This window comes from Melanerpes formicivorus, unplaced genomic scaffold (assembly GCF_026170545.1).
Source record: "Melanerpes formicivorus ecotype bairdi unplaced genomic scaffold, bMelFor1.0.p_v2 SCAF_5, whole genome shotgun sequence".
In the NCBI taxonomy this organism is placed as follows: domain Eukaryota; kingdom Metazoa; phylum Chordata; class Aves; order Piciformes; family Picidae; genus Melanerpes; species Melanerpes formicivorus.
This window is the reverse complement of record NW_027142357.1, coordinates 32,544,640-32,567,718: the sequence shown is the minus strand read 5'-3', so window position 1 is coordinate 32,567,718 and position 23,079 is coordinate 32,544,640. Positions and strand designations below refer to the sequence as shown.

Genomic DNA, 23,079 nt, shown 5'->3' with positions numbered 1-23,079 from the left:
GGAGGAAGTTCTTCCCCATGAGAGTGGTGAAACCCTGGAATGTATTGTCCAGGGAGGTGGTCGAGGCCCCGTCCCTGGAGGTGTTTAAGAGCAGGCTGGATGAGGCTCTGTCCAGCCTGCTCTAGTGTGGGGTGTCCCTGCCCATGGCAGGGGGTTTGGAACTAGATGATCCTTGTGGTCCCTTCCAACCCTGAATGAAACTATGAAACTATAAGTAACCCGAGAGTTTCTGATGATACAGCAACATGCAGTGCCCTCGGATTGTTGTTTTTTCCCCAAAGTTGTTGCTAACCCCTTCCCCTCCCCCCCCTTCCCCCTCCGAGGGAAAAAAAAAAAAAAAAAAAAAAGGATAAAAAAAATAAAAGAAAAAACCACAAGCAGTAGGCAATCAGTAATTCATTAGAGAATGTCAAAACAGGAGAAAAAAAGATCAAGGACATAAATCTTTATGAGCAGAGGAGGTTTTGCTGACGGTACAGGTAGAGATACATAAGGTTAAGTAGTCTGGTGAAAGATAAGACAGCATGCACATAGCCCAAGGTGAGAGGCCACAACCACAGCGAGCAGGGAGGAGAACCAGTGTCTAAGTGGCTTTGGAAACACAAACACTGGGAGCAGACACCGACAGGCAGTGGAAGGGGACAGGCGGGACAAGTGTGTGAGTGTTCTGTGACTGAAACTCTGCATAGCCCTGCGTCCCCAAGAATGGTTCTACAGCGGTTTCATTGTATTCTGAGGTTGGGTATGGCTGTGCACGGCTCTGCGACTCCAGAAACTGTTCTGGAGCGGTGTCACTGTGTTCTGAGATGCAGAGTATGGCTATGCACAGTCCTGTAACCACGGGAAAGGCTCTGGAGCGGTGCAGGGGGATTCCACAACACACTTCTGCAACACCCGCCTCCCAAAGGGCTGTGGGCGCCGCGGGTGGACGAACGGGTCCCAGGCTTGTTCCCTGTCCCACGACAGTCTCCCATCGGGGTCATAAGCACAGCCTCGAGAAACAAGGCTGGAGCTCTTCAGCAGTCGGTAGCACAAGGTGAAGGGATGAGGCTGCAGCGCGGTGAGAGGAGCCGCTGCCTCCCGGGAGCGACCATCTCCCAGAGCGGCCATACTCTAGGCCGGGCATGGAGTAGCCCGTGCCCCGGGCCGAGGCTGCGCTGCCTTCCTCCACTACGCCAGGCCACGTTGGGGAGCGGAGCAGCCCTGCCCGGCTCCGCCCGACGGGGCTGTGCTGCTGACTCAGCCGCGGGGGGGCCCAGAGGGGGCCCCGGCCCCTCAGGCGTGGCGGGCGGGAGGGCTGCCCGCCGCCCTCCGGGGACATAAAAAGCCGCGGCCGGAGCCTGCCTTCGTCTTTTGGCGCTGCCGGCAGCATGACCGCCATCGGTGCGCAGGTACGTCGTTGCCCGGCCGAGACGGGGGCTCTAGGAAGGCTCCGGTTAGCCGGACCGCGCACCGCGTGGTTGTACGGTTGTTGCTTCGGCTTGTCTCTGTGCAGCCGGAGTCGCCCCGACCCTCCCCACAGCTGTGGGCTCCAACCGGCCGGATTCCCCCTTGCCTCCCCAGACCGGCGGCACCTCCCGCGGTCCCTGGCTCTTCCGTTCCCACCAGCGGGGCTGCAGCCGCTTTTCCCGCTGCACCTGGCTCCCTGAACACCGCCGTGCAGGGCTAGAGCAAGCTGCGGGCTGCTTGACTTGGCCTTTAACTAAATTTCAGGCCCCTTTCTAGAGGCAGGAGAGCGTGCTTTCCCCGTACGGGTCAACAGGGGTTGTAGCCGGCGACCTGCGCCCGCGGGAAGCCGAGCTGTGAGGATGAGGAGCCGAGTGCGCACCGCTGCTGCTGCTGCTGCCGCCGCCGAGAGCAGGAGAGCCCGGCTGGCTGCAGCCCAGGAAAGTTGTGGGAAAAGAAGGGCAGTGCTAGCAATTCTGTCCTCCACCCCCACCCTGCTTCTGCCTCCTCCCCCGGCCCGGCCGTCGGTCTTCATCCTCCCAGGGGTCGGTGGTTTCCTCCAGCCCTGCCAGAGCAGGAGGCTGTACCGCGGGGGCCGTGGGGCAGGGATCTTTCCCAGCCTGGAGCCTTTGTGATCCCGAACCCGGGCCTTGACGTGGGAGCATTGTTTGTTCTGCCAGGGAACCGGGAGAGCTTCACCCACCCTTCCTTTCTTTTGGGTACGGTCTGTAACCACTGCCTTACCCTGCAAGAAGGTTTCAGTGTGCAAATCACTTCAAACGCTGAAGTCCCACATTTTTGCCCCTCTGGCTGCATTTCACTCTTAAGTAGTGCAATTAACTCAAGTTTGTTTTCTTCCCCCGGCTATCCTTTAAGGCGCAGAGGCTGCTGGCCCACCGGAGACCACAGAAATCCTTCTTTGAGACCCTCATCAGGACCCTGATCATCTTGTGCGTGGCCATAGCAGTAGTCCTGTCATCCATCTCCATCTGCGATGGCCGCTGGCTCTTTGCAAGAGGTCAGCTCTTTGGACTGTGGCACTTCTGCACCACCAACAATGGCAGTGTCCTGAAGTGTGTCACTGACTTCAGCCTCGCCAAGGTGGAGGGGCTGAGCGTGGGGGTGATTCCAATAAGAAGCATGGTGTCCTTTGCTGTTGTAGTAGCTATATTTGGCCTGGAGCTGCTGATGGTGTCTCAAGTCTGTGATGATGCCAATGCAAGGCGGAAGTGGTCAATGGGCTCAGTTCTCATCCTTGTCTCATTTTTGCTGTCAGCCACTGGGGTTCTGAGCTTCTCCATCCTCATGAGGGATCACCTCACCTTCACAGGCTTCACACTGTCGTACTGGTGTGAATTCATTGCTGCCTTTCTCTTCTTCCTTAATGGAATCAGTGGACTTCATATCAACAGCCTCACACACCCCAGGAACAGGGTTTGCAAAATTTAGGCACAAAGGATGTACCTCTGCCTTTATGTAAACAGCTTTGCCAATTAGACTGGAAAAAGAAAAAGGAGGGAAGTCTAATGAAGTTTGAAAAGGACACCGTGTTTTAAATTGTGTGCAAGGGCGGAAGCATGAGTCAGTCTTGGTGCCTGTAGGAGACATACCCACCCACAGTATGGAGGTCTGCACAACACAGGCAAAGAAGAGACTGGGACTGGCTGCCACTGCAATGTGCTTTCCTGGAAGAGTGGATTGAAGAAGAAGGTGTCCTGTTAGACCTGCAGAGGGGTGACAGACTGATCTACACTCATGGACTGTTCTGTGGACTGTTCTGTGGCTTTGCAGGAAGCCTGTACTGCTATGGGTTTGGTGTTGCTATGCTTTCTCCCATACTCTGGAACCTGCAAAGAGTATGACACAACTTTGGTGTGTTTATGGCTTTGCTCTGCCTCAAGGGCAGAGCAGATGATTTGTGGCTAGCCATGCTCACTGGTGAAAATCCTCGCTGGATCTCACTCTTTCACTTCTCTTTCAAAAGAGAAGGCACATGGTTCTCAATATAGTCACTCATTTTGTTTCCTGTTGGCACATTCCCTGTGTCTGTCCTTTTCTCTGTGTTACTCTGGGATGCTTCTGACAGAGGTGCAGCAAGATTTGGCTGCCTTGGGGCCAAGGGAAGATGGTTGATACAGGTCTACAGGAAAGTGTTGTGAAGGTTTCCTCGGGCAGGAGAGCATATTCCTGAGCTCACCACCTCTCACTGTCACTGCTCCTCAGCCCCCTCTATAAGACACAGCCTAGTCTGACTCCCTCACAGCCCTTGCAAAGTTCACAGTAATGGGGCATTGCTCTTGCCCTTTGAGGCAAGAGGGACAAGCTCTGCAGGGGCTTTAGGTGTGCATTGTGGGTGGGCAGACTGTGATGACACCCCTGTGCCCCTCTGGAGTGTGTTTTAGTTGTTGGAATGTCCTACTGGGGCAATGGGAAATCTGCTCATCCTGTAGCATTTTTTCTGGAGGAGAAAGCTCTAAATCCTCCTGAACAGACCAAGCCATTTTCTTCCTCTGATTAACAGTGAGCCTGGGAGGAGAAGCAGCCCATGATTGCATAAGGTGGGGGTGGGTTGATGAGGGCAGTACTCATGTGCCACAGCTCATGGAAATACAAAGAAATTTGACCAAAATTATATTAAGACTGGCCTTCCTTCTGCCAATGTGAGTCAAGATCTCTACAATTACTGCAGCTTTGAAGTTCTCCACAGTATGTGATGTAAAATGAGAGAAGCCTCGGCAGGAGACCTCAGAGGCTCATTGTCCTACACGTGTCCTCCCTGTCCAACCTACAGCACTGGGTTGTTTTCTGAGCGTTTTGGAGTTCCTGGTTTATTGTTTTCTATCAGCTGGTAAAGCTGCCTGCACTCTTGTAGGACAAATGTTTCTTCTTGTTTCATCTGCGTAGCTTGTCTGATTGCTGTTGAGCGAGGTTTTAGGTTCCCTTGCAGCAGCAATACAACGTTCCAGTGACACAATGTTTCACCTGAAACAAAAGCATCATAGCGCAGAGGCTGAGAAGGCTGCGCAGACGAGCTATGGGTTTTGAGCTATGAGCTTTGTCTCTGAAAGCAAAGACTCTTTTAAGTCCTGTGGATGGTCTCACCTTCATGAAAATAGTCTCCATTCCTTCTCAGATTTCCATAACTTCTTAAGACAACACTCCTAAGCCTGTTTTGCAATGCAGTTTCAGACAAGGCTTGTTCTGGACTGCGGCAGTTTTGCTTTTGCACATGAATCTCCCCCTCCTTCTGGCAAGACGGTGCCCAGAGCTGTGCCTATGCAGCCAACTCCTGAAACTGCAATTTTGGGGGCTCTGTCAGGGTTTCTTGATCCACTTTCAAGAACAAGGACTTGTGCCCTTAACCTGCCTCTGGAAAACTCTACTGTGATTGTGTCTCTTTGTGAAGACGCTTGTGATTTGCTGAATTGGGCTGTTGGAAGGAGTGCCAGTGGGCTGAACTTGCAGATGCAGGCATGAACAGTGCTGTTATCTTTAGCAGAGCCACTTAGCCCAGAAAGAGACTGTGAAGTCCCGTCTGAAACTGTTGTACTTTGGTATTAGGAGGTAATCAAGTGCCTTGACTAACCAATAAATCAGTTGTGGTGCCTAGGGGTGCCCATTCCAGGCAGGACATGAGGTTAAGGGTGTCCATGGCTTGTCTAGAAACATGGATGTAATGAGTGCCTTGCTGGTGACATCCAAAACTGGAAATCAATTCTCTGTGTGCTCCCTTTAGTGCTCGTGGGAGGCTGTGCCCCAGACACTTCCCTGAGGAAGGCAGCATTGCCAGACTGAGTCCCAAGCTGGTGCCTCCTACTCGGGTTAGAGGGAGGCAGTGGACAATTGACTATTGAGTTCATACAAGACTTGGTGCAATTGTGAGTGATTTTAGGATGCCCTCTACTAGCTGAAGAAGAGGCCTTTTGTTGGGGGAGGTAGGGAATCCTCTAGGAAAAATACATAACTTTCCAGCTGGCTTTGCGTAGTACTTCTTGACTTACTGACGCTGGGGGAAGATGCGTTTTGACGGCTACATATTACAAAGCAGGGTTGGTTGTCTTGTAGGCTGCCTTATGTACAGCAGTCTGCCAGCAATGTGTAACTGTTCATTTTCTGAAGCCTGTGGAAAGTGTCAAGCAATATTCCTGAAGTTTGTTAAATAAATTTATTTCAAATGAGACAACTGTAATTCTTTTACCATTTAGATATTGGGGTGCAGATTAAGGGGATGAGTGGGGCTTAATTAATCTCCCAGGCACCACTTTTGTGTGTTTACCCAGCTAAACTGATGAAGAAACAACTGCTTGGTGCATTGCCAAGCTCTGATCAAGTAAGCTGAGGCTGCTCCACACTCCCTTCTCCTTTCCCCTCCAACATGTCCGCACCAACCCAAACAGCCAGCACTGCTTTCTTGTCTTGCAAAACAAGAGTAGTCAGCTGTGCTGCTTCGTGGGAATTAGAGATAACCTCGTAGACTCTTAATGATTTCCTGCTGTTGCATGTGCTCTGTTTACCAGCTAAAGAGCTCTTTCCTGTGTCCTTCACCTCCCTTTTCCCACACTGCACCCGATGTTTGAAGCATCCTTGCTCTTTCCCCAGCTCTGCTTATTTGGACTGCAGAAGTGGTATCTGAGTACAAATGTATTTATACAGGTTGGGTTTTTTCCAAGCTCCCTGTAATAACAGCTTCAGTCAAATGTCAGGAAAACAAATTTCCAGCTTCACCACTGATTTTATGTAATCTCAAAATTAATTAGCACCCAGTGTTTGCTTTATGATGGAAGAGGTCATGGGCCTGTCTCAGTTTAACGTCTCTTAAAAGCAGGGTAATGGGTATAACCTCTTGTTAATGAACTGTTTAGACTTGCACAGTTAGTAAATTTAATTGGAAATCAGTGCATGAAGTGTTGCTGTTGAGTAAGGAAAAGGAAATGTATATAGATACATTTTTAAAAGTACAGGACCTGCTAGCTAGGGTGATACTGTGGACTGCTACAGGTATTTTGATTTCAAGTTTAAAGTACCTTAATCAGCTGTGCTCGGAAGGATACCTGGTCTGAGGGTTGAACTTTGCTTGCTTTTGTGAGTCAGAGGAAGGTGATCAAAGAAGAGCAACTGTACTGCTCTGCTTTCTCCTTCCTTCTTCTGGGACCTATGGCAAATAGGTAATGGCCCTTCTTCTAAACCTTCCATATCAACTTGCTTAGAAAGAAAGGTCTGCCCCGCGGGGGGTATCCTAGAAGGGGTGTTAACTAGATTTCTGGGTCCTCTCACTTTCAAGTATATCCACCTCCTCTGAACTGGAACCACCCTCTTCAGAAGAAGCCCCATCTCAGCTCCCCCAGTGCCCAGTGAGACATTGCACAATGTAATTATGCACTGTACAACAGCAGTGCTTTTTGCTTCTGATGGTCTTTCTTGGAACTTCATTGTTGCTGTGTTGGGAGAGAAAAACATTAATAATTTCTTCTTAAATCCAGTCTTAGGTAAGTGATGTTCAGGCTTCTGGAGCTGCTGGCCTGCACTGCTGGCTTGCAGAGCTGCCACGGGCTTTTCGGGGCACTTTAAGTAGCCAGAGGCTGTGACCAGTGTCCCAGAACAATGATAGCAATGACTTGTCTGAAAGATGGTACTCAAGTCCTATTTACTGATAACAAAGGCCTGCTTTACATTGAATACTGAGGAGCAAGTACAGATAAAATGGGTGAACTCTGAATAGGGAACCTGTCAGTAGTTTCAGGCCACTGAATCTGAAATCTGCCTGCCTTGCACCGGTTCATCTGCTTTTAAGCATTACTCATTGAGATTTACTTTCCTGTTCCTTTCCGTCTGCTTATAACCACGTCAGCGTTGTCAGAGATGAGTAACTCTTTTCTTTAGTACTCTTCAGCACAGTTATTCAAGCACAGTTACTCCAGCAGCGAAGTGTGTTTTTGCATTGCCTGCGTAGAAGACAGATAAGGTAAGCACCAGTCCCACTATGGTGGTGTTTGTCAGCAGGTTTCTACATCCAGGTCACAGCGTTGTAACTCCTGGACCTGCCTGCTCTGGCACCTCTCCAAGTGGACTTGCTTTTCCCAAAGAGTCAAAGACTCCAAAGGGTTTTATGGAACCTCAGCCCTTCATACAGACCAGGCCAGCACTTGATACCAGACGTGAATATGTAATGCAGAATCTGGGAGCACTGCTTGGTTTTGATTGTTTCAGGAAAGCCAAATTAAACCAAAATGGCCATATAAAACAATAAATTATACTAGAACTTTATACATATAAAGCCCAGAATCATCTTATTGTGGGGCTTGTGGCTCATCCTTGTTTCACAAGCACTCCTGGACAAACGGGTATCACATTCAGCCTGGGCTCCACCTGACTCAGCACTGCAGGGCTGTGCTCTTGCATTGGCTTGTGGGAGAGGCAGTAATTGCACCAGATCTAATTAATTGTAAGTTATTGTATCTCTGAATCTGTATTTCTTCATTTATGCTGGAAGAAGGCACTTGCATTTAAAGCAAACAGCTGCTTTGGCTCAGCTGATGAACTTTTAATTCTCAAACAGGGAATGTAAAAATTGTTTTGCTCTTCTTGGTCTTATTTGTAGGCCAGAGAGAAAATTCGACTAATGGCTATATCCTCATGGAAGCATCTGACTTGTTAGCTGTGCTTGGATGGAGTGAACCCTCAAGAAGTTTGCAGGCTCTGCTTTGCTTGGGTAAGTCACCCAAATGTGCGTGGATGGGCTTTCACTTACTCCTTTGTCACAGGACTGATCCTGCTCCTACTCTTCCTTCCACTTGCTTTGGCTGAGTTTGAAAGGACAAAATCGACTCAAAACTTTGCATTTCCAAACAGGTAACTTTAAAATTAATTCATTTAAATGCTTAGCTGTTCACTGCTTTATACCTGATTTCCACAACACCCTCCCTGGTTTAAAAGGGGTCTCAACTCTCCCACTGCTGGGTGAGCTGCATCAGCAGGTAAAGCAAAATGTGCAGGAGAGCCCAGAGCAAAGACAAAAGCCTTCCTCCTGTCCAGGTACCCTTCCTTGCCTGGCTGCCATCAGTGGGGCTGCCACCTGCCTCTCCAGAGAGGACACACTGCTGTCAACTGTCAGCACCAGCTGAAAGAGAAAGATATTTTTGCTTTGAAAACAATGCTAATAGCACTCCAAAACCTGCTTCTGCGTAGGTAATTTAACTTTGAAAGCAATCCTTCTAATTTCTCCACATGTTTGCCTTCTGGTAAAATGGCAGAAGTCTACCATGACAAAAGCTGGTTGGGGCAGTTTTGGCAGAGCATTTGGGGAATGCCATGTGGGCAGTGTTTGACATACTATGCACATTTTCCCAATGTCTTGCAGGTGATTGAGGGAGAAATGTGATAAATGCCCCTCAATTTCTCTTTGGTTATCTTTGACCTTGAAGAAAACCAGGCAAGAATTTGCCCAGCTAGAGAAATGTCGATACAAAAGTAAGCAGGAGGCTTGATAGTACATGCTAAATTAATTCTTTTATCCTTTCCCCATACAAACCAGGGAAATTTACTTAACAATTTTATCCTTAAGAACATAAGGTTGTAATAGAAGCATAGATACCTTGTGATAGCATATTACGGTGCACAGTCTTGCAGATTTCAGACACTGAGTGATCACAGAGATTTTTGACAGCTACTATGGTGGGTTTTTTACAAGATATATTGTAGTCCAGGTCATCTGAGCTTTAAATGTCCAAAAGGCTTTCACTGATTCCCTTCAAAGACTAGCTGGACAAGTCTCAATACACACTGAATAGGAAAGTGTCATCTTACTGAAGCTTTCTTGTCCACCTTGTAATATACTAAAATAGCTTTTTTTACCATTTCAAAAATACATGAAGATCCAGATTGGACCACTCTTGAGTCCATGGTCTCCACTGTTAGAACACAGAAAAGAAGAAAACTGCCTGAAACTGTCACTTGAGCATACCTGAGCAATGGATATGCAGTTGGAGAGGAAACAGGAGCTCAGCTGTGCTTTATGATCTCAGTGTCCATCATATATCACCACAAAAGAAAGACTTTAAATCTTGGTAAGTGTTAGCCATTCACTTACTTTGCATTTCAAACCCATGGGCTGGGCCAAAGGATGGCTGCCCAGAGAGGTTGTGGAGTCTCTTTCTCTGGAGGCTTTCAAAACCCACCCAGGTGCATTCCTGTGTGACCTACTCTAGGTGACCCTGCTCTGGCAGAGAGGTTGGACTACATGATCTTTTGAGGTCTTTCCAACCCCTAACATTCTGTGATAACCTTCATTGTACAAAATTCAATGTCCTCCAAGCTTCAAGAGTAGAAGGAATAAAGAACATCTAAAACTCACCAGACAGGCTTAGCCTGGAACACGTTGGAGAGCCACATGGAAAATGAAAGATCACATTTAGGGTAGAAATAGCAGCTGGAAAATATTGGTGTGGAAAGAAGCACAAATGACTGTGGCCAGGAACCCAAGGAAGAGCATGTTTTGGCCCATTTCACCTTGCAAAATAAGTGGCGCTACACAGGATACAATTGTGAGCAGATGTGCCTCAAGAGCCATTGATCTGCAGCCAAGTCCCACTCTCAGATACATACACAAGACTCCCAGCACGGTCCATGATGGGACTTAACCGTGTGCATCTCAGCACAGAGGTATCCTCCAGGCACGCAGTGTTAAAGCACACTTGATCTTTGGAGGGTGCTCTGGTGCCCTCTCCCATGCTCTGGTGGGCTTGACCTCGCCATCTGCATCTCTTGAGTCAAGCCACTTCCTCCATTGCTTGCTGAGGTGCTGAGATGCTGACGGAAGTGTTTGGTTAAATGCCACTGCCTCCATTTTCTCTTAATTTCCATCTGAACCTAGGTAGAAAGGTCACAAAATACTTAGTTCAGCTAGTTTACTTTGGAGCCTTGCATTGTGGAGAGCAGTACAACAGGAAAAGGAGAGCAGGTTACCTTCGCCAAGGTTTGGATTTATTTATTTAACCCCTGGTTGGAAGGGTTTGGATAGGGCCTGTCTCTTGTTGTTTCTAATTGACACTGTTGTTGCAACCACACAGTTTTCTGTTAACCTGCTTTTCTGTTTTAATTGCCAGTGCATTTTTTCAGAGGGTTTGTCTGGCCTTAGAAAGTGTTTGGTTCAGATTTTTCAAGATTTTTATTTTACTTTACAAATAGGACAGTTTGGCACCCTAAGGTTAAAGAAAGGGTTAAAGAAACCCCCAAAGGCAAATTTCCTCTTCCAAACTTTTTCTGTTAAAGGGTTAGTCAAAGTGTTTTGAACCCCCTCCTCCATTTCAGTGAGATTTTTTTCTTACAGCTTTAGGCACTAATAGTTAGGGGGTTTTCCTTCCAATAACTTCTGGATCTCCCAGGTTTGGATAAAGTTTTCCTGCCCCCACCTCTACCAGCAGCATTTCAGAGTACAAGTTCCTAGCCCAGAAGCCTGGGAGTTAACATATGACTACAAAGGAAACTGTCCTTCTTCCAAAAGCTTTACCTTGTGAGAGTCCTTACAAACTTGGACTGCATACAACTTTTGGCAAATTCCCTCTCAAGGATCAAGCAAAGAAAACAGCCAGGAGATGACAGATAATAGCACCATTCATCAGAACCAGTTGATTGCCAGTGTGACCCTGTGTGGGATGGTACTCCCACCCTCCATTCCCAGACAGTAATAAGCTATCTGATTTATGAAAGGGCTGCAATAGTTGAGAGGTGAAGTTTGCATCTGGCATATAATTACTTAGGCTTGCCAAGTCTAGGAGGTATTTCACAAGTGACACTAGGTATCTGGGAAGAAAACCCTTAGATAAAACGTGTAATCCATTGAAGAACTTATCCTACTGATTAATGAAGCATACTTGAGCAATAAAAATGAATGTTACAAACACAAAACTCAAATGAATGTCATACACACAAAACTCACCTCACCATTAAGGAAACAATAAAGTACAGCCACAACAAAGCCCTGAAAGATAAAAGAATTGTGGTCACAGAATTAGAGCTGCAGTTTCATCTTTTCAATGAGGATGAGGCACCTCAAGGGAAATTGACAGCTTGCTTCTGCCATTGGGACTCTGCTCTGCTGCAGAGCTATGTGTTATGTTTCTTTTTCTTGTTTTAAATAACAGTTTGTCACATATTACCTGGAATGATCCAAGAGCTAATTCAAAAAACAGCTGAATCTCCATTGTGCCACTGCTTGCATCTTCAGGGAAAAAAGCAAAGATGATGTAGTGGATCCCAAAAAGAGGGATGAGGAGGAGTGTTGACTTTGCAAGTCTCCTGAGAACAAAAAAAGCAGAGGGGAAAGACAGTGTAGAAAGGAGCAAGAGGACACTGGGTGGGCTCACATGGCATAAAGTCACGATGCAAAGAACATACTTGTATTGGTTGAAATCACTGCTCCGTCTTTCAGGTGAGCTGAGCTTCCTCATCAAAATTCTTAAAATGTTGACAAAAAGAATGAAATTAATCTGAAAAAGAAAAAAAAATAGAAGGAAGGACATGACAAATAATAACATCAAACAACAAAACCAGACACCCATTTATGTAACTGCCAGGTATCAGCAGAGCCAGTTTGGTGGGGTTTGGCTGAGCAGATGGAATAGAGGGGCTGGGGCTGGTCTGCACATGTCCCTGTCCCCATCCTAGTCCCTCTCTCTGTCCCTGTCTCTCCAGCCTGCTTGGCCACCCTGTGCTTGAATTCTGTCTGGTTTCCTCACTGACTCACCGCAGGGATGATCAGGGTTTATAACCCAGTAAGATCATCAAAAAAAGAGGGAAGCCAGGTGCACCAGCAGGATCCATTCTGGCTGTGTGGTTCAGACAACCTCTGTGCAATCTGGCCCCACTTTGGATGCCAGCAAAAGGGCAGCACTGAAGCTTGTTTACTGGGACTGCAATCGTCCTTTGCTCCCCACCAAAAGCCACACCATGGTTTGGGAAATCGGCCTACAAAAGTCACACTGACATCTTCGTTTTGCATTCCCCCCAGGTGGATATCAGATGAAAGCTTGTATCTGCTGCTGGCTTTGGGTGAAGCTGAAGCAATAGATGTTTTTGCTCTTTTGACCCTCAGGCAAGGAGCAGGAAGGCAAAGGAGGCAGAGCCGGCCTGAGCAAGCCTCTCCCACAGCCAGCGGGGAGTAACCACTGGGGACTGACTTCAGGTTTATCTGCGTTTTGCCTCAGGGCTCCAGGCATCACCCTGCGCTCCTCCTGCACCCACACAGCCCGACTACCAGCGCCCGCAGCCCTGTACAGTGGCAGGCCCTTAACCCTTCCCTACACCTGGAAGCACCATGGCAGCAGCATGTCCCCGTCGTGGTGGCTTGTACGTGCCTGTGGGTGATGCAGCAGGGCTCCGAGGTGCTAGGTTTGCATTAAAGAAGCAAGTCTGCTATAGATGGGACAGACTCAGTAAGTCCTTGGGTTCCCTAAATTATTGGATGAAAAGGGAACAACTGACTGCTGAGGGTGCCTGGAGAAGGCTGGCTGCTGGTGAGCTGGAGAGAACTGAGGGAATGAGCGGAGCTGGGGGTGAGGAACGTGAAGAAAAAACTGAAATAATTTGTGTTGGTGGGGAAAAGGACGTCCAAGTCTGGAGATTCTGGGGTTTTTAAAACCACTAGGCCAGGCATGAGCAATGTAGACTGATTAGGACTTTTTGCAGATCGAAACTACTGGGGAAGGGGGATGGAGGGGGTAGGGGACAGGGGACAGAGCGGGGGGGACGGGGTTCCTGCTGGGAGGGATTTCCCGAGAGCAGTACGGCAATGAATGTTAGCCCAGAAGCACAAAGGACTTTATCGGTGTTGATTTTCTGCTCTTTGAACTGCTAAGGACCGTGTGCTGTGAGGAATAAAGAGATTAGATCTGAATTCTGAAGGGCTGGCAGTTTGTTTGTCTGTGGCTATGGGCTGGAGAAAAGCCTCTTTTAGGCAAAGAGGCAGAGTCACGCAGGCGGCTCCTGCCTTAAGTGGCTAAACTGAGTCTTTGAGGAAACTTTGAAGGGGATAGCGGGTGGTGGCCATCAAAAGATAAATTAAGATTGTGCTGTTTGCCTTGAAGAATGCCTGAGCCTTGATGGCATTCACATATTGCTGAATGACCCCTGGGATTGTTTTATTAAATAAATATGGCCACGTTATGTTGATTGTGTGGTGTCCTGCTTGTCTTGTGGGCTTGAAGGATTGCTCGGCGGTAAATGGGAACAGAACTTTTAACTCACCGTTTCTGCTGCTTGGGTTTCCAAGACAACGTGCAAGTGCTACAGTTTTGTGTTTTGCAAACATAATGGCTCGTACTGGCAACCCTGAAACCTCAACGGACTTTTGGGTTCTCATGTGAAGTGTCAGGGGATTTCTTGACAGTAACTAGCAGATTGCATGTTTTCGTACTAGGGTTTCAGAAAGATCGTTGCAGAGTGGTCTGTCCCAGAGAATCTCTGCTGGGCAGAACTGCTAAAGCAGCTCCAGCCCCTTGGTTCTGAGCACCAGCTATAGTTCAAACCATAGGTGCTGAGCATCATATGTACCAAACTTCTTGATATCCTTACTCCCTTGTACTAAGCAAGTTCACACTGAGTTTCAGTGCCTCTGCCCTAGTTCAGTGAACAATGCCATAGTGGTCTAATTGCAGTCCACTAACACGGGGTGCATGCAGCCTGTGACCTGCTTTCATTGCTGAAAACAAAAGCTAGTGGTCGTGTAGCACAAGTTGGTTTTGGCTTTGCTAAGAGGGGCATTGACCAGAAGACACAAAGGCGATTGTACTGAAATGTACAGGCACTTCATTTCTCCTCCAGAGCCTTCCTTCAAACAGTCCAAAACAAGCTTCCACAAGCCAGCCAAGTTCATATGAAATCAACAGGATGTGGAAACCTGATCTTGTTCAAGCTCTTGCTTCTTGGGAGGACATTCTAGCTTTCCTTGTGAACTTAGCTTCGGGGCATTAGTTACTGGCTAAATCCTGCTGAGCTGAAGTTGCTTAAGCAGTAATTCATGTGACACAAGTGCAGACACATGTCTAAGATCAGTTCATTAACACACTTCTAAACACGTTGGGTAGGTGATCTCTGACTTCACAATATTTGAAAATACAATTTAAATCTGCTTGTCCCAGAAAAGACTTACAAAAATAGACAAAACTATAGGGCCTCTAATGATCCACCAGGTATTGGCGTTAGTGTTAATGTCCCAACACCTGTAAAAATAGAAGAGAAGGTGCAGTCAGTTATCAAAACACTGGTGTCTTTTCAAAGAGGTTTAGTTTGTTTCACACTTCAGATAGGCTCCTATTCCCTTGCCCAACAAAATTAATTTCCCCATTCTCACTTAGCAATCCAACATTTCTGACAGAAAACTGTCCACTTGCAGGGGACAAAAGTGTATCCTGCCTTTAAAGTACAACTACCGTGCAACATTTTGTAAGGGAGAAGACAAAGAAACAAAGTTTCAGTGTTAAGAAAGTCAAATGCAGATGCTGGAAACATCATGAGTTGAACTCATACTTGAAGGCTATCTCTCCTACCCCTGAAAATGCCAAAATTAAATTCGAGGCCCTTTCCCAGGTGGCTCAGCTGGTTCTCTACTTCCACACATACTAGGATCCAGGCTTGCACCACAGTAGCTGGGTGGCAGCTGCTTTGCTTGGCTGCCAGTGGTTAGAAACAAGCACAATGCTGTGGAACAGCCTGTATGGGACTGCATGCTTCCCTTGACATGCCACCTTCCCCTGCCCCACACAACTTACCCAATGTTTTCATGGAGCTGCCTAGCAGTCGCCCATGCAGCCACAAATACAGTTGGGGCACCTGCAATTGGAAAAGATAAGTTACTGCTTCACAAGTCCACCCCAAAGGCAAAATAAACCACCAGTCATGCTTACTGAAATTAGAACCATACCCCATCCAAGGGCGATGAACCACCAGAGGAACTTCCTTTCCGAGAAGAAAGAAATAACCAGGAGAGTGTGGAGGTACAGTCCCTCCACAAGGAGCCAGCTGTAGTTAGACATGATGCAGTACTGAAAGAAGACCATGGTGAGCTTACATCCAGCCTGAGGAGAGAGGATAATTAGCTGCAACCTAGGTTTGTGTCTACATTCAAGCAGAGGGAGTGAGCTGTAGATAAATCTTGGAAAACAAAGATTTTATAGCAATTAAAGGACTAAACAAATATTCTTAAGACAGGCATTTGTATGACAAGAAAGCAGGACTGGCACTCCTAGACTCATTAATCAGCTGGCTCACTAGAAAGAACCAAATGTTTCATGGACACATTGGTTTGGGCTACTGTCTCTCTTAGAGGAGTTTCACTACTACTACCTTATCAGTATCTGTAGCACTAACATCCCCTTAGAGAAGCACATGAATGTATTTGTCAGTCTTTTTTTTTCCTATGACCAAGGGTCAACAATGACAAGTTAACATTTGCTCCAAAGATTGATTCTTTTCAGCATCAAAACCAGAGCAATATTGGGGTGTGTGTGTGTGTGTGTGTGTGTGTGTGTGTGTGAATGAACAAACAAACAAGCGAACAAACAAACAGAAAGCCCCTTTTTTGTATATTTATTTCCCTCCCTAATTCTTTGGGGTCTGGTTTAAAGCATTGAACCACTGCTCCTCCCTCATAGTTTTCAAGATATTTTGCTGTCAATAAAAAGAATAAGGAAAAGCAGTTCAAAATTTGAAAGGTTCCTTCTCCAGGCTCTCTGGGTGCAAACCATATCTTACTGTCAGACCTCATACAGCAATATGTCAGCAATATTTAATGTGTTCTCTTACTTTTCCTGCCCCCTTCAGCTAAAATCCATGTAAGAATCTCCACTCTGCTTGTGCATGTGGTGTTCACAGTCTGAGACACCCATGTTTAGGCACTTCTGGGTCAATGTGTCTAGATAGTCAACACAATCAAGATGATAGGTGCCTACTTCAGACTAACCTAAATGCCTTCTGGTCCAATACTTGCAAAGGCATCTGTAGTCAGGAGGAACTGTGTCTGGGTTTCTGTGTGTACAATCCAGCCTGGGCTTCTTGTGTGCCCCCATGACACCATTGCCAATCTCAAACAGGGACATCTCAGCCAGGAACAACCAGCATGCAAGACAGAGCAGTGGAACTCTTCTCCCATAACCCCTCATGTTGAATGGAAAGCTGAGACAGATATTTCCTTCCCTGCACATTGTTTCTGGGATCCTGTGGAGAAACTGAGGCATGGGGCAAGCTGGAAGGTGAGAGGGTTACCGTGTATGACCCGCAGTAATTTGTGTCTTCAGAAGAAAACAAAATGGCATCTTTGATGAAGTTGGATGAAGCTCTCAAAATGAATGATGTGAAGAGATGCATGTGGATGTAGTTCCTCGTACAGCGAAGTCTTCTGTTACAAAAAGAGACAGAGATCCTGTGAAGTGACATTTCTAGCCAACACAGACAGCTTGTGGTTGTAAACAGGAGGTTACAATCTTTATTAGCACTAAACTGACAAATTAAGAAAGCTGTTTTCCTGTAGGTGAAAGGAAGACTAAGGCATTTCCAAAGAGTAATATCCTAGAGGAGATCTTAAAAAGGCAAAGCCACCTCTGCTCCACTCAGGTACTAAACCAAGCTGAACATTGCCAGAACTGTGATTTCACACTAATATGCTTGATGTAGCCTCCCTCCCTCCCTTTTGGAGTAACATGAGCCCAAGGTGTTTTTCCACACCTTGGTGTATTTATTTGGTTTGCCTACACAATGCACTTGTGCCTGCAATGTTTTCTGCATTAAGCCTCCACGTAATCTGGGTCCAGAGGCCATGCAGCCTGAGGATGAGTTTGCAAAGTAGCTGGCGTTCCCTCTGCCCAGGGGTGCCGCCCTGACACTTACTGTAAGGGGAATTAATTTCACTGAATAAGCAGCAAAGTACAAATTCCAGGTTATAAGGATGCGTAAAGATAAACTGACTGTCAAGTCACTGCTCTAAGCCTGAAACGCCTTCCCAGAAATCAGTGCAGTGGCACTTGGAGCAAAGTTTTAGCCAGAGTCTTAAGTGGAGAAAAGAACAGCAGGGGAAAAGACAGTGCCCAAGGGACACTGAAATCATGGGAAGACCTCAGAAGGGAGGTTGTGCAAATGCAAGTCAGCAAAATACACCCAGCTACATTTTGGGAAGGACAGGAGAGCACAATAGGAGCATTAGCCCTGACATTTGCCAGGAGACAAAACTCCAAGACAATTTTTTGTGAGTGATTTCTGTGAAGGTTTTCAGAACTACTGAAATTTTTAACTTGCCCCGAAAGCCAACAGAAGAATCTGTGGCAGCTGAGGTGACCAGAAGTCATGGCCAAACGCAAAGCAGAGATGCTTCTTCTCACCTAAAAGAGAACAGGATTGCTAAGGCTATTGTCAGCGTCACAAGGGAGGTGCAGTATCCAATGGTGTACATGGTCTTCAAAGTCATGAAATAGGAACGCTGCAGGGGAACATATATGCACATCTTTACCTTTGACTGGCTGGTAGAAATCAACCCATACTAAGAGAAAGATGTCTCCTCTGATTTAACAAATTAAATTTCTTGTAAAACCAGCCACTGAAGTTTTACCCTGAGCACCCCATTCCGATCATTTGGAGGAAGCACTTATGCTGAAAAATACTTATAACAATAACCCCACCCCAGTTAAATCACAACATCATTCAGCCTCTGCTTAACATATTCCCCCTCCAGGACCCCAAAGCAGCATGTTGATGACGACACAGGTGCTCAGACTCACTCTCGCCTCATTAGTCGTGTCATTGACATTGTAGCCACAAGCGATGTCAGGTCTTGGATATGGGTCTGACCAACCCTCCCTGGTACAGTTTCGGTAGACAAAACCTGTGTGATAACGACAACAACAACATCAAAAAGACAAACCCAGGTGTAGTCATTTCCAATTGCACCTTTGTTCTCCTCAGGGGTCAGTCACCAATATGTAGGGTTGTGCCAAGGCAAAAAGAATATTTTCCCCCCAGGCACTGCACTCTGCATAGCTAGAGGTGAAATGCAGCTGAGCTGATTATGTTGATACTTGCCCAGTGTACTTGTGTGGGTCATAGTATTGTTTGCCAACTCAGGAATGACTGTGATGGATGTGTTTTTATTAATTGCAACATAAATAATACTGTTCAGTACATCTGGTGTTTCTTGGCCTGAATTCCAAGATCAGCAAACACATAACTTGTTCAATCACAGATTCGTACTCCACTCAAATCTGATGCTTTCCTGAATGCTCCCACCTCCTTTCTGTGGTTTGTCACGGCCTGAAGAGAACACAGAACTTCAGATGGTCACATATTTTTTATAAGATTTAAATGAAAAATAAAAAGACTTGTCCCCAGAGGCAGGTCTAGACACTATTTTAGACTTTCTTGCTTACTTGCTAGGATGGGATTCCCCTTGCTTAAGTTAGACTTCTGAAAGCTAAAGGCTGCAGTCCAACCATGTTCCTCATGGCCGTCTTTCTAGTCAGTGGAGAAAAATAGAGGCATTTGCAGAATTCATCTCATTTTGTGACAAACATTTACAGAGGACAGTTTATCCGACCCACTCCTCCAGATACCTCAGACTTTTAGGGTCCTAAACCTGAGCGAGATGGCTCCCCAGCAAGTTGCACATGGAGGGAGCTGGGATTGTTTAGCCTGGAGAAGTGGAGGCTCAGGGGTGACCTCATTGCCCTCTACAACTACCTGAAAGGTGGTTGTAGCCAGGAAGGGGTCGTTCTCTTCTCCCAGGCAACCAGCACCAGAACAAGGGGACGCAGTCTCAAGCTGCGCCAGGGGAGGTTTAGACTCGAGGTGAGAAGAAAGTTCTTCACTGAGTGAGTTGTTTGTCACTGGAATGGGCTGCCCAGGGAGGTGGTGGAGTCACCGTCCCTGGAGGTGTTCAAGAGGAGATTGGACGTGGCACTTGGTGCCATGGTCTAGTCATGAGGTCTGTGGTGACAGGTTGGACTCAATGATCCTCAAGGTCTCTTCCAACCTTAGTGATACTGTGATACTGTGAAGTAGAGCAAGTTTTAAGATGTCCATATTCATATTTTGTTCTAAAGTACTGGAAGAAAATGACCATAGCAGGCATGTAGGTTATGTGCTGAAGAGAAGAGAAGCTTACAAAGAAGTAAAGCCACTGCCCACTGTCCTAATCACAGTCATCTGTCAGGTAGGAGCCACACTTCGGAAACATGAGTGAGATCCTGGCCTTGCTACAGTAAAGGCAATACTGGTAAGGATTTATGGGGGATCTGAAATCAGCAGATCTTAGTAGAAGCCTTGCCAGAAGGCACTGTAAAGGTCTGGGTTTGCCCACACATTTAGCCATGAGGACTCTAGGGCATCCAGCTCCTGCAAAACATCCCTGCAGCACTGAGGGAATAGAGGGAGATTCATATGCAATAGTGTTTTGCACTGGTTTATGCTCTTCGGAGCCCTGCTGAGATAGTCAGGACAGCGTCAGAGCTCCTGCTACCTCTGGGCTAATTCTGGTGACCTGACAGCATATTTGAACTCACCTATCTCAAACTGAAAGGCACAGCAAACATGGTGAGACCTCCACATGGGAAGAACTCTGGGTGTGTCAGTATCAAACTATTATTTTGATGCTTTTGTGTACATCTTGTTCCATCTTAGCATCTTTGAAAGGGCTGGGCTTGTTTTTTAAGCCACATTTTCTATGCCCTGCTGCAAGGTAGCAACAACAGGAGAGAAACAGCTCTCTGCAGAGGTTCTCCCCAGACTGCCTTGGGACTCAGCAAGGGAGTGGCATGGTGGTAAATTTTCTACTTCAGCTTCAATTATTAAGACACGTGTACTTAACTCAGAGCAGTGCTGTCCTTGTAAACATGCCTGTAACTGGTTTTTGGCCTGAGGATATCAAAGTGGGTCAGACAAGAAGAGGTGCAGTTCTGTGTTGGTGTGTGCATGTGATTGTGTTATGTGCAAAGCATGGAAGATGTTGCAGGGCATGTTACACTGATGAATGTGAGCCCAAATTTAACAAGGCATGGCCCTCCCAGAACAGAATTGGGGCTTGCAGTCTGTCTAATGATTGGTGATTGGTATTTACCAGTTCCTTGGAGGCTTTTGGAGTTGCCTAGGGAAGAGGGAACATTGTCTAAAGGGATAGCCATGGAAAAAGAGCCATCTGATGTGGCCTTCTCCTCTGCCTCTGAACCCCCACATTCTTGACACCTTTCCTCATTTCCTGCCTAAGACACAATGTGCCGGTCTGGATGTGAATTTTGGTTATGTTACTTGGTTCCAGATTATTTCATTTCTTTGGTCTGTTTTGTGGGAAGGGGCCAGACAGTCTGGGCTGCAAATCTAAGCCTAGATGTCAGCACAAAGCTCAGCAGCACAGAGACCAGAGCTTGGGCAGAACTCAGAGCTATCTGCATCCCTTAACATATTGGTATTTGGCATTTGTGGCTGCCCATCTGCTTTGTAAGTGGTGAGGAGAGAAAACTTTCCCTTTTTTTTCAAGCAAACAAATCTTTGTTTTTCTTCTGCAAAATTGCTTCCAACAGGGCAACAACTGCAGCAGTAATTAAATGCATGAGTCACAAGTCAACCACAGTATAGAACCAGAGAAGAATGTGGCTATGAGAATGAGAACAAACTATTGCTGACTTTGACCCAAAATGCCAGATATGGAGACTGAAATAAGATGCAAATGCCAATGGATGATGTCTTGGGTTTTGAACACTGTCACTTTGATTATTGCTTATCAGAAGTAGCTCAGCTTGGCTTCCCGATAAGGAGGGCAACTAAAGTTTAAAGCTGCTAGACTATCTCCTCGATAATGCAAGCACATTTGAGATGTAATTATGACCTTTGGATGTACAAATTCCTGTCCTTCCCACCCTGGTCAAAGCCCAGAGGAAGGGAGTAGTTCCCTCTAGCGGTTGTACCAGCACGTATTTAATTTAATGCATGTAAGGGATGGTATCACCACGCTAAAGATTTGTGAGTGCGTGCCAGATGGATGATTTATTCAGCAAACTGTGGCTTTGAGTAGTTTATCCTCTGTCTTTAAACCAGATTACAGGATTCAGACGGCAGCTACTGTTTGTGTGTAGAAAAAGTAGCATGGTATTTAATTTAATCTGGATGGTCTAGATCTGATTTTATTTAAAGAGCACTAAGTGCTTCTCCTCTGACTTATCTAATATTTATTAGACAATCTAATACTTTGTCTCCTGTTCCTCCCTTCATAAAATGAATCTGTCTGCTTTCCTTTAAGTACTGGACCTCATTAATCCCTATCCTATAACTGAAGAATGCAAAAACCTCTTCTGATTTGAGTCATTAACTCACTAAAACGTAAGCACATTTCTTGAGCATTGCTGAAAAGTAGAAATTAACAGAAAGTAGGCAGAAAGTCCTTCTTAATGGCTCATGATTGTGATTACTGTAGGATGATGGTCTCTTCTCCCAGGCAGCCAGTACCAGAACAAGAGGACACAGTCTCAGGCTGTGCCAGGGGAGGTTCAGGTTGGATGTTAGGAAGAAGTTCTATACAGAAAGAGTGATTGCGCTATGGAATGGGCTGCCCGGGGAGGTGGTGGAGTCACCATTATTGAAGGTGTTCAGGAGGAGACTTGATGGGGTGCTTGGTGCCATGGGTTAGCTGTTTGGGTGGGTTGGATTGGTTGATAGGTTGGACGCGATGATCTTGAAGGTCTCTTCCAACCTGGTTTGGTTTATTCTAAATAAAGGTTTATTCTACTGGGAAAAAAAAAAAATTCACCTCATTTCTAGGTTTTCCTTTTTTCGTCTCAGAAAAAAAATGACAACAAATGTTGCTTGAGCTCACTTGGTTTTGAGTAAGCTGTTTGGTAAGCCATGAAACCTGAATTCTCTTGAATTTGTGCCATTTGTGTGGAGTCAGTGACAGCCATGGGACGAACACCCAGTGCAGATTTCCTCTCGATGGAGGCAAAAAGGAATTGTTTCCCCTCACCTGGTTGGCTGCTTTGCCAAAACCTGTACAGACTTAACACTATGTGAAATTTTCTCCATGGCAAGCTCATCTGAGATCAGCCACTGGCTCTAGGAGTGATTAGAAGGGGAAAGACAGAGGGAAACACAGAGCGCGAGTGGAGGAAACTCTGTCCCTTAAGAAACCATGCTAAAAACCTCTTTTTCAGGATAGTATTTACTTCTTGCACTTTTCTCCACATGGCTAAGAAAAACAAACGCTTAAAATATCTTGCTATTTTGATTCCAGGCTTTGCCATGTTTAGCTTAGTGTTGGAAATCGAGCTGCGAAGCGATTGCTGGTTTTTAAAAGAAGCAGAGACATCATTTTGCATCAGGTTCAGACCTGGAAGTGACATCTTTGTAAATAACACACTTTAACATAAAATAACAATAAAAAAAACACCTGGGCAAGGAAAGCAAGCATCCTTTAAGGGTTACCTTTTTTCCCAGTCAGCATCTGGAAGAATTCAGGGCAGTGAGCATTGACAGTCTGTCCCACAGCTGAGGAAGGCCAGCAGCTCATGTTATCCCACATTCCAGCACATCTGCCTGGGAGGGCAAAAATGAAACACCATGAAGCATCTCCTAGTGACTAAACACCATGAAACTTCTCCCAGCAACAAAACA

General features: G+C 46.3%; 2 protein-coding genes and 1 long non-coding RNA gene across 3 annotated transcripts in view; 2 read left to right on the top strand and 1 right to left on the bottom strand.

The window, feature by feature from the left end:
* The first annotated feature begins 1,262 nt into the window (after window positions 1-1,262).
* Window positions 1,263-5,621, top strand: TMEM37 (transmembrane protein 37). The gene is made up of 2 exons (XM_068139068.1): window positions 1,263-1,391; window positions 2,323-5,621. The coding sequence occupies exons 1-2, from the start codon at window positions 1,371-1,373 to the stop codon at window positions 2,893-2,895; spliced, it is 594 nt and encodes a 197-aa protein (XP_067995169.1). The 5' UTR covers window positions 1,263-1,370; the 3' UTR covers window positions 2,896-5,621.
* A 1,178-nt stretch (window positions 5,622-6,799) lies between these two features.
* LOC137441487 (uncharacterized) lies at window positions 6,800-13,145 on the top strand. Its single transcript, XR_010987419.1, has 3 exons — window positions 6,800-8,155; window positions 9,318-9,509; window positions 12,452-13,145. It is a non-coding gene; the product is annotated as an uncharacterized lncRNA (long non-coding RNA).
* SCTR (secretin receptor) overlaps window positions 9,484-23,079 on the bottom strand; it is a 27,224-nt gene continuing 13,628 nt past the window's right edge. The window contains exons 5-14 of the mRNA XM_068139067.1: window positions 22,891-23,001; window positions 18,207-18,310; window positions 17,811-17,908; window positions 16,702-16,834; window positions 15,362-15,515; window positions 15,210-15,270; window positions 14,591-14,660; window positions 11,601-11,930; window positions 11,381-11,422; window positions 9,484-10,311 (exon numbers count right to left, since the gene is read on the bottom strand). Of these exons, the coding sequence (XP_067995168.1) occupies window positions 10,126-10,311; window positions 11,381-11,422; window positions 11,601-11,930; window positions 14,591-14,660; window positions 15,210-15,270; window positions 15,362-15,515; window positions 16,702-16,834; window positions 17,811-17,908; window positions 18,207-18,310; window positions 22,891-23,001 (1,289 nt within the window). The 3' untranslated portion in view covers window positions 9,484-10,125. The remainder of the gene's footprint in view (window positions 10,312-11,380; window positions 11,423-11,600; window positions 11,931-14,590; window positions 14,661-15,209; window positions 15,271-15,361; window positions 15,516-16,701; window positions 16,835-17,810; window positions 17,909-18,206; window positions 18,311-22,890; window positions 23,002-23,079) is intronic.